The 17,525-nt window shown below is 35.7% G+C and overlaps 9 protein-coding genes across 9 annotated transcripts; 4 read left to right on the top strand and 5 right to left on the bottom strand.

Annotated features, from left to right (window-relative positions):
* Positions 1–406: 406 nt before the first annotated feature.
* Positions 407–673, bottom strand: FDP41_008863 (uncharacterized protein; the record flags this gene model as incomplete). The annotated part of the gene is made up of 1 exon (XM_044712761.1): positions 407–673. One exon carries the CDS (start codon positions 671–673, stop codon positions 407–409), a length of 267 nt encoding a protein of 88 aa, XP_044557328.1.
* A 1,077-nt stretch (positions 674–1,750) lies between these two features.
* Positions 1,751–3,472, top strand: FDP41_008862 (uncharacterized protein; the record flags this gene model as incomplete). The annotated part of the gene is made up of 1 exon (XM_044712760.1): positions 1,751–3,472. One exon carries the CDS (start codon positions 1,751–1,753, stop codon positions 3,470–3,472), a length of 1,722 nt encoding a protein of 573 aa, XP_044557327.1.
* Positions 3,473–3,642: 170 nt separating this feature from the next.
* On the bottom strand, positions 3,643–6,326 carry FDP41_008861 (uncharacterized protein; the record flags this gene model as incomplete). The annotated part of the gene is made up of 5 exons (XM_044712759.1): positions 3,643–4,271; positions 4,380–4,958; positions 5,080–5,782; positions 5,893–6,004; positions 6,139–6,326. 5 exons carry the CDS (start codon positions 6,324–6,326, stop codon positions 3,643–3,645), a joined length of 2,211 nt encoding a protein of 736 aa, XP_044557326.1.
* Positions 6,327–6,501: 175 nt separating this feature from the next.
* On the top strand, positions 6,502–8,324 carry FDP41_008860 (uncharacterized protein; the record flags this gene model as incomplete). The annotated part of the gene is made up of 2 exons (XM_044712758.1): positions 6,502–6,519; positions 6,600–8,324. The coding sequence occupies 2 exons, from the start codon at positions 6,502–6,504 to the stop codon at positions 8,322–8,324; spliced, it is 1,743 nt and encodes a 580-aa protein (XP_044557325.1).
* Positions 8,325–8,418: 94 nt separating this feature from the next.
* Positions 8,419–9,747, top strand: FDP41_008859 (uncharacterized protein; the record flags this gene model as incomplete). The annotated part of the gene is made up of 1 exon (XM_044712756.1): positions 8,419–9,747. One exon carries the CDS (start codon positions 8,419–8,421, stop codon positions 9,745–9,747), a length of 1,329 nt encoding a protein of 442 aa, XP_044557324.1.
* A 142-nt stretch (positions 9,748–9,889) lies between these two features.
* FDP41_008858 (uncharacterized protein) lies at positions 9,890–10,663 on the bottom strand (the record flags this gene model as incomplete). The annotated part of the gene is made up of 1 exon (XM_044712755.1): positions 9,890–10,663. One exon carries the CDS (start codon positions 10,661–10,663, stop codon positions 9,890–9,892), a length of 774 nt encoding a protein of 257 aa, XP_044557323.1.
* Positions 10,664–11,302: 639 nt separating this feature from the next.
* On the top strand, positions 11,303–12,888 carry FDP41_008857 (uncharacterized protein; the record flags this gene model as incomplete). Its single annotated transcript, XM_044712754.1, has 2 exons — positions 11,303–11,367; positions 11,622–12,888. The coding sequence occupies 2 exons, from the start codon at positions 11,303–11,305 to the stop codon at positions 12,886–12,888; spliced, it is 1,332 nt and encodes a 443-aa protein (XP_044557322.1).
* Positions 12,889–13,042: 154 nt separating this feature from the next.
* FDP41_008856 (uncharacterized protein) lies at positions 13,043–14,362 on the bottom strand (the record flags this gene model as incomplete). The annotated part of the gene is made up of 1 exon (XM_044712753.1): positions 13,043–14,362. One exon carries the CDS (start codon positions 14,360–14,362, stop codon positions 13,043–13,045), a length of 1,320 nt encoding a protein of 439 aa, XP_044557321.1.
* Positions 14,363–14,968: 606 nt separating this feature from the next.
* Positions 14,969–16,591, bottom strand: FDP41_008855 (uncharacterized protein; the record flags this gene model as incomplete). The annotated part of the gene is made up of 2 exons (XM_044712752.1): positions 14,969–16,010; positions 16,053–16,591. The coding sequence occupies 2 exons, from the start codon at positions 16,589–16,591 to the stop codon at positions 14,969–14,971; spliced, it is 1,581 nt and encodes a 526-aa protein (XP_044557320.1).
* Between the last annotated feature and the right edge of the window lie 934 nt (positions 16,592–17,525).

The following is a 17,525-nucleotide window of genomic DNA, read 5'->3' as shown; positions in this document are numbered from 1 at the left end:
TCCTTTCCAATTTTTCAATTTTAACTTTCCGTTGAAATACATCACTATTTGTCATCTTGGTATTGTTAAAAAGACAACATGCTCGATCATCCTTTTTTTTAACCAATATGATACTACTATTCTCAGAAACTTCGATACAAGTGTTATCATAAAACCATTCCTTCAATGTCGTTTTAGAGGAGGATGATTGAATTAATGTTTCCAAAGAGTTCAATCACTCAATTCCTTCTGGTAATTCTCGAATTTCAATTCATGCAATTGTTTGACAGATGCATATTTGAATTCATTCACCATTTGGTTAAAATTCTTTTTTGACCACATCAAGTGAATGAATTTTCTTGCTCATCATTTCAAATGTCGTCATTTCATGCAATTTCTCAAATTCTTTGATGGAAGTAATGGTTTGTTATTTCAATTCTTTCATTTTGGAAATGAAGCAAATTCTTTCCAAATACAACTTGTCCACCTCTTCCTTCAATACATCATTTCTCTTTTTCATGCATTCTTGTAAATCTTGAAAGACCTGATCAATTTCCTTTTTTAGAATTTGTTGTTGTTTTTCAATTTCTTGAATTTTCTTTTTCAAATTCTCATCATTGGTGTCACATTTCAATTCCCATTTGTTTTTCAATTCTTGTAATTCGTCAATCTTTTTCTTCAATTCTTGTCTCATTTCTTGATCAATTTCACTCAACAAAACACATGAGATTTGTGTTGAGAACCAAGTCCACAAGCAGCACAAATTAATTCTTGACAAGTTTTACAAAAAGCATTAATTGGACATTGATGCAATAGACAACATTGTAAAGAGTGAGAAGGGGGTAGAGCTAATGATGATAATGATGGTGGTGGAGTTGTTGTTGTTGTGGATTGAGAAAAGATTCAATTTTTTCACTACATGTTGTGGATGTTGTTTCAAATGAAGACGACTGTCTCTCAAAGATGTTGTTGACAGGTTTCGCATTGAAATTCTGCTGGAATGTCATCGACACCAATTTCGTTGGCACAGACAGAGCAATAGTGAGAGTGGTGGTTTTCAGTAAAACGCAATTTTTTTTGTTTTTTTCCAACGTGATGACATTTGACACCTTGGAGATAACAACTTTTTGAATTCTTTTTGACATTCAAAAAGGAATGCTCGCTTCTTAGAAACAATTTTCTCTCAAACCCAATACAAAGACACTCATTAGAAAAGGGGTCAATGTTTTTTCAGACCCATAAATTAAATTCAATAACACACTGCTGCAGCTGTTCATTGTTCACTCCAAGCGAGTCGTTAGCAAAATCTCTTTTCCCAAAATCACTTCGTCCTTAAATCTCATGCCATGTATTGTATAAAGATGATCCAATATTAGTTTGTTTTGTCTCTCAAAATGTCAAATGGAAACTCAATGACAGAAGCTTGAACTTCATTTCCGATTTTTCATTCATTTAATGATTGGATTTGGTCATACGGAGGTGATGCTTTCTTGTGAGATTAGTTTTATAAATTTATTTAAAGTGATTATTTGTACAAACGAATTGTCATGACAATTAAATTTTGGTTCTCCGCTCCTTACATGTGTTACTTTCCATTTTGAATCATGTCATGACATGAATGGTATGTCTATGCTGTTTTGTTTTGAATGTTAACGATTAAAAAAATAGCAACCACAACAACGACAATTGTTGTGCAATCATATCAACCCATTATCACATTGTATCAACTTCCTGTCTTGTGAATACCTGCCACTTGTCAAATATTGACATCATGGGTCAACCCATTTCTGTCGAAAATCCCATTCACACACACACGTCCATCGGAGGTGCTTCCTTCGAAATTCCTTCTCTCGATGTTGAAAAGGTGAATTCTAACCACCATCGAAAGAGTTTAAATTTTTCCGAAATTATTCAACAACAACGAGAATCACCCAAGTTAATCACCACTCCAAAAACATCTCCGAAAATAAGCGGAGCACAACACCAAGAACATGTATCCGATGAAAAAGAGATGAAACAACAAGAAACAACCTTGTTGGAAGAAGGAACAGCAACGTCGAAGGACATGTCACTTGTCACACACGGAGAAGAACGGAATGCATGGTCTCGATTGGAAAAACGAACGCCAAGTATCATTCAACAAAAACATTTTTCCATTTCTGCCGTGGAATATCATCGGTCTTCTTCGAGAAGAAGTGGTGACCATTCCTTGTTGTTGTCGTCGTCGTCTTCTTCGCCAACCAATTCTTCAACTTGTCATGCATTTAATACATCTGACAAGAAAAAGGAACATCAACGATCAAGTTCAAGTCCAAGAAATTTATTGAATTCCTTTGGAAATGAAGGTGTGAATTCAGAAACTACACATTCGAATGCAAATCGTTCTTCACAAAATATTGAGATCACACTTGGTCGACACAACAAACCGAAAAATGCACATGTGAGACCTTTGTCGATTTCCACACTTGACAATTTAGGATTTAATGGAATTAACAAAATATTGCAAGATAAATTATTGTTGCAACAATTTAGAAATTACACAAAAATTGAATACTCGGAGGAGAATTTAGATATTTTCTTATTGGCGAATCAATTGTTGGAGGAATGCAAGAAATTTCTGGAAGAAGATGAAAATCATCACTTGAATTCAAGTGGATTTAATACGTCCGTCACTTCTAGAAAGAATCAACACACCAATCAACAAAAAATTGAAGAAAAAAACAAACAACAACAATACAAGATTCTTCAATCTCATTTCTCATTCGAAGAAAAGATTTTGAAAAAGTTGGAAAAACAATTGGAACAAATTTTTGAAAAGATGCAAAAAATTCACTCAGAAAAACGAAAATCTTTAATGAAGAGTCGACGAAAGAATAGTGAATTTTTTGGAATTGATCGAAACATGTTTAAACAACAAGCACATTCGGCAGGTGTTTTTGAAGCAAGTCATAGTTTGTTTGATGATGAGGATGTCTTTTCATCATCCTTGTCGTTTGGTAGTTCTGGCTCGAGTAGTTTAGATGGACTGAATGTGACACACAAACTCAAGAATCAAATTGAGAAAATTAGGGCACATAATTTACAACAACAGCAATGGTTGGCTTCGAAGAGAGTTTCGAAACGAATGAGTTTAAAATTTTTCACTCATCACTCGAACCATAGCAACAACCAATCCACGAGCACTTCCGCAAATGCTGTTGTGAATTCCTCTCACCATGTGCCAACATCTCTCATGGATCACAACACCACTTTGAATCAGGAAACGCTCGCTCAACTGTCGACCTTGATTCAAGAAATGGAATCTGGAAATTCGAATGCTATGAATAACAATAGTCCACAATCACCCATTCTCTCTGCATTGGTGGCTATGGAAGAACCAACTCCTCAAATTCAGATTGTTCAATTTTTGGAAGACCTTCGATTTGAAATGTTCATGAATTTGAAAGATACTTATATTCGATTTTGTCAACAGAATAAACTGGTCTTGAGGTAGGACAAGGTAGTATACCAATCCCTATGAATGTATGGAAATAAAACGGATTGAACACTGCAAACAACAAGGAACTAAAGTGTTGAGCGGAGGATTCAAATTGAAGGGACAAGGAAGGATGTAGTTCTTCACCAGACAATTTTCCAAAATGAACTTTTTGGCCTTTCCCTACTTTATTCCATTTTTCCAATCAGCTGGTCAATTAAGAAAGCATATCTAAATGCTGTTTCCTTGTATCGATCATATCTTCCTGCACTTCCTGAGTGGCCTTGTGACATGTTGGTCTTGCACAAGATGACACTTGTGTTTTGATTCTTCTTTTTAGTGGCAAAGAAATGTCTTAATCGTGCAACATATTTAGCTCCTTCCCAATAGTTCACACGAGTGTCATTAAATGATTGATCGATCAAAATACTTGGGTATGGCTTATCAATATTTTCATCATTTTCAATATTATCATATGGTGAATATGACTTCATATAATCAAAATATTCCTTTTCGAGAGGACAACCCCACTCCTCATATTCAGTGACCGTCAACGGTAACGTAGCGTCACACATGGTATTAATGACATCAACAAATGGTACTTGAAGAATTGCTGCCTTAAATAATTCTGGTCTCATATTCACAACAGCTCCAATTAATAGGCCTCCTGCAGAACCACCATAGATGGCCAATTTTTCAGGCTTTGTGTATTTCTCATTAATTAAATATTCTGCGCAATCAATAAAGTCATTGAACGTGTTCTTTTTTTTGAGTAATTTTCCATCCAAATACCAGTTTCTTCCGTTCTCAGCTCCTCCTGTAAGATTGAAAGTGGTCACGTAAAAACCGTACACCACAAATGCAAGCACGTTTCAGTGTTTCCATGTAAAAAAGAGAATTGTTTTTTGAAAAACGCGATACATACCTCTAATAGCAGCAAGTGCATAAACAAATCCTCTATCCAATAAACTGAACAATGCATATGAAAAGTAAGCATCAATGCATGCTCCATAAGATCCATACGCATACAAGAGAAGAGGATTATCTCCATCAAGAACAAGTGGATTCTGTTCTGATCTCTTCTTGTACACAATAGAAATAGGAATTTCAGTCACTCCATCTCGAGATTTTGCTGAAATTTTTTCTTGTTTGTAGATTGTCTTGTCGTAACCACCAAGAACTTCATCTTGTTTCAGAACAATGAGCTTGTCATTTTCCATGTCGTAATCATACACAGTGGGCGGTGTCAGAAAGGAAGAATAGGAAATTCTCACTTTGAATGTGTCGTATTCTTTGTTATTACTTGGGCTCAAATCAAAGGATGGTTCCGGAAATTCGACTTCACGAGGTGCCACCTTGCGCTGTGGATCGAGAATGACAAGTTTTGGAACCCCTCCACTTCGACCAAAAAGTGCCAAATGTTTGTTAAAGGCCAGTAATGCTTCACAATAAAATTTTTCATTGTAAGGCACAAAATCTTCGGCAGTATCAAAACATGGATTGGCTGTTGTGTATTGGCAAAAGAAGAAGATATTTTGTGGAGTCGGTTTTGGTATCAAAGGTTTTGGATGAGCGAATTAAGGAAAAACAAGGTCATCAAGAACATTTTTCATGCGCATACTTACTGATTGGAGTTCGTGTCACCTTAAAGTTTACATTGTCTCCTTCATTGTGAACAATGTAAAAATAGTCACCTTGATGAGTCACTGAGAATTCCAAGCCTGTTTTTCTTGGTTTGTCTCCAAATAATTTAAAAGTTCCTGTTTCTAAATCGTTTGCTTGCAAGTAATGACATTCGGATGTAATGTTTGAAGATGAATCAATGAATACATATTGTTCAGAGAGAGTCTTTCGGACTGAAACGAAAAACTTTTCGTCATGATCAGTGTACAAAAGTTCACAATTGTCAAGCTCAATTGGTTTACATTGTGATCTCTCATCAACGTAGGTGTCAATATCAAGCTTGGTTCTAAAAACTTTGTATGGTCTATGAGTATCATCATAAATCGTAAAAACCACAGTTCTAGAATCTGTGCTAAATTCAAAAGATCTTGCAATTTTGGAGCTCTTATCAATTCGATCTCTCAAAAGCTTTCCAGTGTTTAAATTTTTCACATACAAATCATAATACTCGGATCCATCAGTGTCAATTGAGTAGGCCAATAAATCTTGCGATGGAGACACTTTGTAAATTCCCAAATTTACGAAATTGGTTTTTAATTCTTCCGCCAATTCATTCAAATCTAGCAAGACTTGTTCGTTTCCGTGTTCATTTTCATTGATGATTGGCTTTCTGCAATAAATTGAAAATTGCTTTCCATCTTCAGTCTTTTGGATGATCAACAATAATAGTATTATTAATATAGTATTATTGATATAGTATTGGAATATTGATCAATAATAATAGTATCCCGATTGTGAAGGACGATCTAGCTTACCTTTGAATAATAAACATAGTCTTTCATTCTGTATGGAACTGTATTATCGGTTTGTTTAATACGGTTCTTGATTTCATAAAATAACTTTTCTTGCAACTCTTCTGTGTGTTTTCTGTGCATATTCCAGAATTGATTTAAAAATTTGACATGATGAAGGGAATGATATATTCACATAATATTTCGTTTGTTTCATATCAATGAATATATATTTGTTATTACAACAATAATGTCATCATCAGAACTTACAACACACTCTGTTGATATTCATTTTCGCTTTCCAAATATTCTCTCACTTTCGGATTCTCTCTCTCACTTAACCAAAAGTATGGATCCGAAATTTGGGTGGAATGATTTTGTCCTACAGTATAGACATGATCAATCCTCTCCGCAATGATGGAAGGTTGATTCAGATTGGATGAATCATACGAAGACATTTTTTTTAAAACCAATAATTCTCACCTTACTAGTTGGTAAATGTCACACCAAATACTATGAAAACTCAAGATTCAAAAAACCATTTCAAAAACAATCCCCAATCCTCACGGATTTACCAGCACCAATGGTGCTAACAATAAACTAATTGGATTTTTTTTAAAACCAACAAAAAAAATGTCCCAAGATCGCAGGGTAAGTTTTTTGTTGTTGAATTTGTAAATCCAACAAACCTTATTATCATCATCATCATACAATTCATCATGACCGTGTAGTATTATAATAACTATTCTTCTTCATCTGGTTATTATTCACGAGGAGGAAGAGACGGTGATAGATACTATACGAACAGTTCCGAACATTCTTCGTATCATCATCATCAACACGATAGAAGTAGCAGTGGTGGAGCTGGTGGCGGCAGTGATTACTATTCTTCTTCCTCAACACACAACAATTACCATTCAGGAATGGATTCTAGAGATCATCAATCCCATCACAACCACCACCAACAACAACAACATTCATACAACTATAACCGACCACCTTCTTCCTATGTTTCGCCTTCATCTTCCTCCTCCTCAGCATCAAGAATAGCATCTCCTCCTTCTTCATCATCACCATCAACACCATCCAATGCCTCGCCCTTCCGACATGGTAGCCATGATGTGGCTTCACCTCCAAGAAGCCCTTCTCACTCATCATCTGCATCATCGAGTGGTTCAAAAATTCGAGAAATGTCTTACGAAGAGAGGGTTAGTACTTTCAAGAAAATGTTAGATGATTGTAAAGTTCAAACCGATGATGACTGGTCTAGAGCAATGAAAAGAGTTGGCAACGATCCGAGAGTTAAACTCATAAAACGGGTACAGGATAGGCAGGACATTTTCTACAAATACATTTCGGAGAAAAAAGAAAAGGAAAGAGAAGCCAACCGTGAAAGAAGAAGAAAATTGAAAGAAGATTTTATGAACATGCTTGTCGAGTTGAAATCCACAATTTTCTCAAATCCAAAATCATATCTTTCAACAACCTATCAACAAGTATTACCTAAAATTGAGAATGATCACAGATATCTGAATGTGGAAAATGAGGATGATCGATTGGATTACTTTTATTCATTTCTTGACGAATTGGAGAGAAAAGATAAAGAAGCGATCAAACAAGAACGAAAGAAAAATATGGCAAATTTTCATGATTTACTGTCTAAGAAACAAGAGCAAGGCTTGATTATTTATCGAAGTTTATGGAGGCAAATTAAGGATAAAATTCAAAATGAGGAGGAGTACAAGGCATTGGATTATTGCGATCGATTGATGGTATGGGAAAGCTTTATTTCTAATCTCGAACTCGAACATTACAATAAGAAAAAACAGAGACGAGAGGAAAAGCAACGACTTCTCAAGGAACAAGATGACAGATTTTGGCAATTTTTGACTGAACTCAAGCAGAAACGTATGCTTAACGTGTTGAGCGCTTGGAAGGAGGTTAAACCATTGCTCGAAAATGATGAAAGATATCAATGCATTGCGAGTCAAATGGTCGAATTACCACCATATTCTCCAAGGCATCATGGTGGAGATAGTGCTCCTCGATTAATTGAAAAGCCCAGAAAGATTTTCGACGAATATATCGAGTATTTAGTTAATTTGTACAAGAATGACAAGAAAACTTTCAGAAAAATTATCAAGGAATTGAATGTCGAAATTGATGAAAATTCTACTTTTGAAAATTTCAAAACTCTCATCGAAAAGGACGAAAGAACGAAAAGTATTGACTCAGACAATTTATCGATTCTTTTCGAAGAAGCTGTCGATAAGGCGAAAAAGAAGAGAAAACGCTCCTCCATGGACGATGGTACCTATCCTCCACCTCCACCTCCTGTCGATAGTGATGATTCCATAATGATGATGCATGACGAGGGTCATCCTCATCCACCTCCACCTCCTCCTCCATTCGAAGACATGTATGAAAAATCTCCCAAACAATTCAAGACCGATTGAGAACGTGTATGTTTTTTGAATTCAGAATTATTTCAATAAGAGTTGATAAACACCTCTTTCACCATTTATAATTTTTCACGTCAACCAAAAAAAAATGACTGAAAAAGACCTAAATTCATTATCACCAACAAGAAACTCCAACTTGACCACCATTCCTCCAACTATGGAAGCCATCTTTTACGAAGAATACGGAGGACTCAACGTTCTACAATATAGTAATAGATTTAAAACTCCACAATTCGAGTCGAAAAAACCAAAACAAGAACAAGTGTTGGTCCGAGTCATGTACACGAGTATTAATCCTTTGGACTTTAAAATTCGGAATGGCTTCTTTAGACATATCTTTGTGGGAAAAACTACATTTCCAATCATCCCGAGTTCGGATATGAGTGGAATTGTGGTTCAGACCAGTGGTGATGATAGTAAATTTAAGGTCGGAGATGAAGTTTTTGGAATTAATGGTTACGGAGGATGTTTGGCTGAGTTTAATCTTGTGAACGCAAATTCATTGGCTCTAAAACCTAAAGAGCTCTCGCATGCAGAGGCTTGTACTATTCCTATGGTGGGATTAACGGCCCATCAAAGTTTAGTAGAAATTGGAAAGGTTAAAGAGAATTCGTCAGTATTGATTTTGGGAGCTTCTGGAAATGTTGGGAATTATTGCTTGCAATATGCAAAGAATGTATTAGGAGCGGAGGTCTATGCTGGATGTACAACGGAGAAGGGAGTTCAATTGGTGAAAGAGTTGAAACCTGAAAAGACATTTCTCTTGTATGATCGTACGAGGAGCATAAAGAGTGGAAAAGAAACAAATACAAGTGAGGATATTTCTGACCCATCTCATCGCTCGGAACAACAACAATCCAATGAACACACAACTATATCAACGGGTGACACAACAGTTCTTGAAAATGCTGACGAAGAAGACATGCCTTTTGAATATAGTGTGCCAAATGTGGATGTTATTATTGATTGCATTGGCGACCAACAGTTACGAAAACGAACATGGAAATTATTGAAATCTAGAAAGGCCAAGTATATTCAGATTGGAGTTGCCAACCAAGAAATTTCATTGTGGAATATGTTGACGCTAGGTGCATTCGTTTCATGGAGAAAAGTCATTTCTACGATAGGTCTAGGACCTGAATTTGTCTTTTTCAGAGTCAATTCAAACAATCAGACAGAAAATTTAGAGAAATTGGCTTCGTATCATGTGAGTGGAAAAATTAAGCCAAATATTGCCACCTCTTTCGATGAAATGAATTTGGAAAATGTCAAAACTGCTTACTCTATATCTGAGTCAAGAGGCACCCGAGGAAAGATACTGATACAAGTGAGCAAATGGTTGCCCCAATACGACCAATCACGAAAATACCTCATGAGATTTAACAAACCAGCCATGTATAAATTTGTGAGTCAGTAAAGACTGAATGTTGAAAGCAGATTTTAGTGATTTGAAAATGCAATTAAGCTAAAGCATTGGACCTGACACACAACCATGACCTTGCAATATTTGTGTGAAACTGACACCACATAAAAAAACTACACATAATTTTACATGTTATTTAAATATTTTGCTTTTGTGCCTGTTGTTGTTGTTCTCTCTCCTTCTCTTCCTGAGCTTCCTTCAAATATTGATCCACCTCTTTATCTGGAAGTACTGTGTAAACCACTTGACCCGATTCGTCTCTTGTGAATGTGACAAATTCAAGCTTTTCACTTGATAAACTTGTGCTATCCATGGTCTTGGTCATAACCTTGACTGCCAATTTTTTGGCACCTTCAATGGTTAAATCTTCTTTCCATTCTTGTTTTAGGATGGATTGAGCGCCTTGATTATTTGCTCCGATTGCTGTTGCTTTCCATCCACCATAATTTCCTGAAGGATCAGAATGATACAATTGATATCCATATTGTTTATCCCAACCAGCATACAGAAAACTGACACCAAAAGGTCTCATACCACCAAATTGAGTGTAACTTTGTTTCGAATCACAGAGAGTTTTTACAAGTTGTTCCACAGGAATTGGTTCTTGATACATGAATTGATAACGTTGAGCATGAAGACGAGCCGAGTTGATCAAAATATTGGCATCAGCTGTAATACCAGCAACAGCACATCCGATATGATTGTCCAATCGGTACATCTTTTCCGTTTTCCTTTCATTATCAAGAAGCTTGGAAGTAATTTTCTTTTCAGCTGCCAACACGATACCATTCGTAGCTACAATACCGAGTGCGGCTCCTGCATGGCTGATGGCTTCCATCGCATATTCCACTTGATACAATCTTCCTTCGGGAGAGAAGGTGGTCGTGCGGTTGTCGTATCTTCTGCTCATTTTTCTTTCAATGAATTTTTCTATAAATAATTTTGAAAATCCGTTTCTTTAATGTTTAAGGCCTTACCGAGAGTTTTGATCAACAACAAAATGATTCATTCAATTAAACAAAACCACAATTCAGAAGGCTTGATCTCTCTTGATTGGACACTGACCTCCTTTCATGGGCGTTGAAAATTGATAGAACCCACTCACCAAGCAATCAGCCAGCTAAAGTAAATTCTCAATCTCGAGAGGTGTAGCATAGGTGGGAGCCTTCAACGGGCGACTCTGAATACTCTTAACGATTGGCGAGAGAGAACGACGACTTGTCTCGATTACTGTTGGGTTCTGTCCGGGTTGTTGGACACTCTCGTTTTTTTAGCTTTAAAGATTTGACCAAAAAGTTTTAAAAGCAGCACGAGACATGAGAGTAACAACAAGTCAACCAAATTTCACAATTCTTCAACGATCCAAATATAACATGTTTATCGAAGATCAAACGAAACGAGGTTTGAGAGTTCCTTAAACATGAAAAGACAAACTTAAAGACTCTCAATGTAGTAAAAAGTTGAGAGAACTGAACCTACTGGAACTCGTTGTATGGCGCCCAGAAATATTTTGCCATCCTACGAAAAAAAAATTAATAGAAGAACGAAAATGCCAAGAGAAATTATTACCCTTCAAGCAGGTCAATGTGGAAATCAAATCGGAGCTGAGTTTTGGTAGGTGGTTTTTGTTGGTGGTTGATTGTTTTGAGATGATCTCTGTGGATGATGGTAACGATATCATTTTGAAATGTTCAAAACTGTTACGGTTCTAACACTGTTATCCATAAATTCCAACCATCATATTACCTGTATTCCAACCATCATGAATGTTGTAAAATCTATGATAACACTGATGATGAATTATAAACGTTATACAAACATGATCATTTTAAAACTATGATGGCCATTGATTGTGAATATTTATATAGGAAACGATTATGTGCCGAGCACGGAATTGGTCCCGAAGGCATTCTAGAAGATTTTGCAGTGCAAGGAGCCGGTGACCGTAAAGATGTATTCTTCTATCAGGCCGATGATGAACACTTTATTCCTCGTTCAATTCTTGTTGATTTGGAACCAAGAGTCATTGATGGTATTCAGAAAAATGCTCAACTAAAGAATTTGTTCAATCCCGAGAATATTTACTTGCCAGGTGATGGTGGAGGTGCTGGAAATAGTTGGGAATGTGGATTTCAATTAGCGGAAAAGTATCATGAAGAATTGATGGATATTATTGATCGAGAGGCCGATAATAGCGATTCTATGGAAGGCTTTGTATTGCTGCATTCCATTGCTGGTGGTACAGGAAGTGGTTTGGGCTCGTACGTTTTGGAAAAGCTCAATGATCGATATCCTAAAAAACTCATTCAAACCTATTCAGTTTTTCCTTCGAATCAGGGTGTGAGTGATGTGGTCGTGCAACCTTACAACTCCCTATTGGCTCTCAAACGATTAATTCTCAATGCAGATTCTGTCGTTGTTTTGGATAATACTGCTCTCAATCACATTGCTACCGAAAGACTTAAAATTGCCAATCCAACTGTGGATAATATTAATAGTCTAGTATCAACAGTGATGGCAGCCACAACAACAACTCTCAGATATCCAGGATATATGAACAATGATTTGGTAGGACTCATTGCATCTCTGGTACCAACCCCAAGATGTCACTTTTTAATGACCAGCTATACACCACTCAGTGTGGTCGACAATCAGGCGAAAATTCAAAAAACAAGCGTTCTTGACGTCATGAGACGACTCCTCAATCCCAAGAATATCATGGTCAGCACGAACACAAAGAAGGGCTGCTACATTTCCATTCTCAATATTATACAGGGAGAAGTTGATCCAACACAAGTACACAAATCACTAAGTTTAATACGAAAGAAGAATTTAGCTAATTTTATACCTTGGGGACCTTCTTCCATACAGGTTGTACTCAGTAAGAAATCGCCCTACATTCAAACACAAAATCGTGTTAGTGGTTTAATGATGGCCAATCACACCTCCATTGCAGGACTCTGTCAGACCATCATTAAAAATTTCCAAAAACAATACGAACGAAAGGCCTTCATGAATAAGTTTACAGATGCATTCGATGAAGGTGAATTCGATGACTGTACCGAAGTAGTCACTGGCTTAATTGAGGAATACAAAAATTCAGAGAGTGAAAATTACTTGTCGATGCAACAATAAATTTTTCCTAACTTGTACAGAAATGTATTTAATTGGCTTCAAGCTGACCCAGGAACGACTTCATAATTATTCGAATTCATTTCTATCCATCTTAGTTTTCTCATGTACATGTTTGGATGACGGTGGTGATGATTCTTGTGTCGATATGGTGGTCTTATTGAATTTCACATTTTTTATCCTTTTTTTTGGGGTCATATGAACATTGGTAACGCGCTTTGATGGCAGCTTTATAGGCCTCATCAAAACACGATTTCAAACCCTCTTGAGTCAGCGCAGAAAACCCCACAACTTGCACGACATGAGGAAATTCATTCAATACTTCATACAGAGACGAAAGCTCGTCACTACAACTGTAGTTGTTGTCGTCCAATATCAGTAAATCGATCTTACTCATTGCGACCACAATGGGAGTAAAAGGATAGGTCATTACTAATTTTCGTAAGGCTGGTAATAATTTCATTTGTAATTCATGTTCACGCAATAATGCATTGACAGAAGTTGAGGTGCTCGGGGTGGTCGAAATATTTCTCTCTGTGAAATGTTTGGTGCAATCGTACACAAAAATCACAGCTTCAGGAACTGTCATGTTGGTGTTTTCGTTGTTGTTGCATAAATTATTCTCCAAAGCATCTTGTTGAGAATTTATCGCCTGTCGAGAAGCGAGCGTGTGAGTAGTGACAAGTGGTATCATGGTGTGGATGGAAAAGGCACTCATCTTGACACAAAACACATATCCATCAATCATGACATTACATGTTTGTGTCGAATCGAAATCATCTGTTTCGTTATTGCCACCAAATGCATTGGTACAATACGATCGAATCATTTCTCTTTTTCCACTTTTTTCATGACCATAAATAGCAATATTCATATCCATGACTTGATCTTGTAGAACCACTCCAATGCCATAACTATCAGTCAAGGCTGTATGTTTTGAAAATTTCCAATAATTACTTTTCAAATATCTAATTTCAAATTTCAAAAATTGATCATACATTTCAAAAAGTGACATATCTTCTTTAAAAGTGTCATTGTGGATCAATTTTGGAAATTGTTTCAATAATTTCAATTTCACATCCATGAGTGATTCATTCTCCTCCGAATTTTGATTAAATATTTCAAATGACAAAACACGATAATATTCAGCCATTTGTTCATGAGCAGATTCATTTACAATCCACCACATGGATGAATGATGTTTTGATGAAATTAGATTCTTTTTCAATGATCTCTCATGTAATACTTGACATGCCACTCGAGCATACACACGTTGGGATCGGGATTTAAATTGTTTGTATCCGTAGTGATCCAAAAATTCATGAATGATGATTGAAGAGAATGATGACTCGGATACACTTTTCATTTTCTTCAATAATTGTAAAAATCCAACACACAAGTGATAAATATCCAGTGAATTCATAAATTTTGCAACTTCATTATAAAAGACATCGGGTTGGGAGGAGAGCAGAGTCATGATCATTTGTGGAAGTTGTTGTTGGTGTTGCCGATTTGAATTGATTTCAGACATTTCAACTGAACTTGGAACTCTTTTTAAAAAAAATGAAAAAAGCAAAGCAAAGGCTTTTCGAATGAAGGTTTGTCAATACAGAGAGTTGCTTTTAAATCGGGAATGATGATCCTTGTGTTACCTACATATCCTACCCTATCATCATCATCATCATGAAGAGTATGAAATGCTTCAGAATAATATTTTCATTTTTTTTTGTTATCACTGTCCATGCGTTTATTTGTTCGAAAATTCAAACGTTATTCATGGCTGTGTGTGCAATTAGTACAGTTAAAGGTGGTTCATGTCATCAAAGTTAGTGTAATTATTGTTGTAAATTTCAATTATTATTTCTGTCATCAAGGTTTAGTGTTAATTTCAAATATTTTAAAGTGTAAACTTGTTGTAAATTTCAATTATTATTCATGGTCGTGGGTATTTCATGTATAGTTTAAACTTGTTCAAATCAATGAAATTGGGATTAAAATCGTATTGTTATTCAAATTCATTCCAAGTGAGTTTCAATTCTTACATGAAAAAATGATTTCGTTTCATCCACATTTTAGTAATAGATCAATAAGCTTCCTTAGTAAATACTTTGTCCCATTTCTTACCCAATCCAACTTTAGCACCTGTTAGGCTATGGATATCTTGCTTAGTCTTGATGAGGTACAATAGTCGTTTGGAGAATTTCCTGTTATTCTTTGCATATATTGAGATATTATATAAATTCCTAAACATTTCTTTTCTTATATCACTACAGTATTTACATTCAAAAATAATGTGTTGCATTGTCTCTCTACTACAGCAAGGACATAGCAAGTTCGTCTTGGATATCTTATTTAAATTTTCCAAAGTCTTCATCACGTTCACTCTAATTTTAAATATTAGATTTAAGGTTCTGAAACCGATTCCTATTGAGGGGTAAATGTTGGTGAACTTTCTGTTCTTGGGAGGAAGGTTTTTTGGCGTGTATGTTCTTTTGTGGAGGCGTTGAAATATAAGTTTGTACATTGTTTGTCTAGTGTTTTGAGTATATAATACATTGTTGATAATAATATACCAATTATTGGATGGAATATTAGTAAGAATGTTGTTACAATCAGCACCTTTCTTAGCAGCCCTGTCCTCTAATTCATTTATACGGCTATAGATATCTTGTTTACCTGTATGACTATTAATATGCATAATTTTGATCTGATCTTTCACTTTTAAATAATTACGAATTTCTTCGACATAAGGATGTCTAGATTTTCTGAATTGGAAAAGTTGGTCATAAATACTTTTCGCATCTATGACTGTTGTTCTAGGAGTGTTGTTATCTAGCAATCTAACAACTGTGTGGAATGCTTGAACTTCACTGTTGTAGGAAGTTCCTTGTCCTAAGGTGTGACTGGAGATGGAAACATTCTGATCAGTTACAATATCGTATCCAGCAATATTATTGTTACATGATCCATCAGTACCAATTAGTGTTGCTTTGTTCAAGAGGTTTGACAGGGATGTGTTGTTACCAATATATTTGTAGTATTTACTTTCGTCTTTGATTTTTCCAAAATCCATGCTATTGAGAATGTTGCCAATCTGGGTGACAGGATTGGAATGTTTGATGTCACTGTGTAATTTCACTTGTAAATTTTTAGGGTCAGGAACTCACATACTTAATCTGTACCAATCTTTGTAGATCAGGAATTGTCTTAAATCTTTAGGGAATTTTTCATAAGGGATGAGAGGCAAGTGTTTAGAGTTGGTTGCATAATTCTGTTCCCACCATTTCATCTTACTATTCAAAGCCTTATCATGGCTCCATTTGATATGGTTCTTGATTTTCTCTTTGACACTTGCAAGACATTTTGGAACCTGTTCTAAAGTTTTACCAATAGTGGTCAAAAGTTTGTCACAAGGATATCCGTGCTCATTTCTATCAAGTATTAACATGAGCTTCTTATATTGCTTATTATATTTGTAGATTTTAGGATCAAGTTTAGGTGGATTGACCTCCACAAATTTGTCGCCTAGTTTATCACAAATGAAAAGCCATTTGTCGTTATCAGATTCTAAATTCTTAACTTGAGATACACATTCTTTGCTAATGACCAGCACTTCTTTCTTATTTTTGGGATCTTGAAAGTTACGCTTCTTCCGAATTAACAAAGGTGTTCGTTGACATGAGAGGTCAAGTAGAATTTTAACCATTTTGTGATCTGATATAAAGTTGGCATTCAGTACTTCTCCAGATGCAATTGGAAAATCTGTGGATATGTAGCCTATTATAGACTTGGATTGTTTGTTAATAGTATAATGAAGGTGCCATGATAAATGAGGGAAAGGGAAGTAATTAAGATTTCTCTTGTTAATAAGATCTAGTATGTTTTGATCAGTTCTTCTAGATTCGTTTGAGGAGTGATTCTCTGATAATATCGCATTATAATCACCTCCAATAATGATTTTGTAGTTAGGATATTTTTTCAATTAGGTCGTCAAGAATATGTGTGAATTCACATCTGTCAGCTGGTTGGTTTGGAAAGTACGCTGAAATTACTAGAGTGTTTATTGAATTGATTTTACATTTCACGCCAATAATTCGCGCGTTATTCTTAATGATCGGATCTAAGATGATTTCTTCAATATCTTTGAAAGTGCTTTTGTTGAGACAAATAGATACACCATAGGAATCTCTTGGATTGTGATAATATGTAAATGAAGAATAATATATAGAGGGAAAATCTGGACCAATATAGACGCTTTTAACTTCCTGGAGCATGATTGCATCAGGAGTGATTGAGTTGAGGTAGCCTCTTAGGGCTGATAATGGTTCTTCTCTGAGACCATTAATGTTGAGGGTTAGAATAGATAATTCTGGTGCTACTGAAGTGAATCAAGTAGTTTTAGCTTTTTGTGACACTCATCAATTTCCTCTTGATATATCGAACAATATTTTCATTTTCCAACATGAATTGTTCATTGTTATTGCGCAACAATGGTAACAATATCCTTGAATTGTTATTGTTGTTGTTCAAGCAAGGTGAGATAATTTCGGAGTTAAGCAAAGGCAAACATAAGGCTTCATTCCCACAGTCGGGTTCATTTTGTTTCATTCGTTTTTGAATCAATAGTCAGAATTGAGAAT

This window comes from Naegleria fowleri (genome assembly GCF_008403515.1).
Source record: "Naegleria fowleri strain ATCC 30894 chromosome Unknown tig66, whole genome shotgun sequence".
In the NCBI taxonomy this organism is placed as follows: domain Eukaryota; phylum Heterolobosea; class Eutetramitea; order Acrasida; family Naegleriidae; genus Naegleria; species Naegleria fowleri.
The sequence above is the reverse complement of the archived record's forward strand: the minus strand, read 5'-3'. Positions and strand labels throughout refer to the sequence as shown.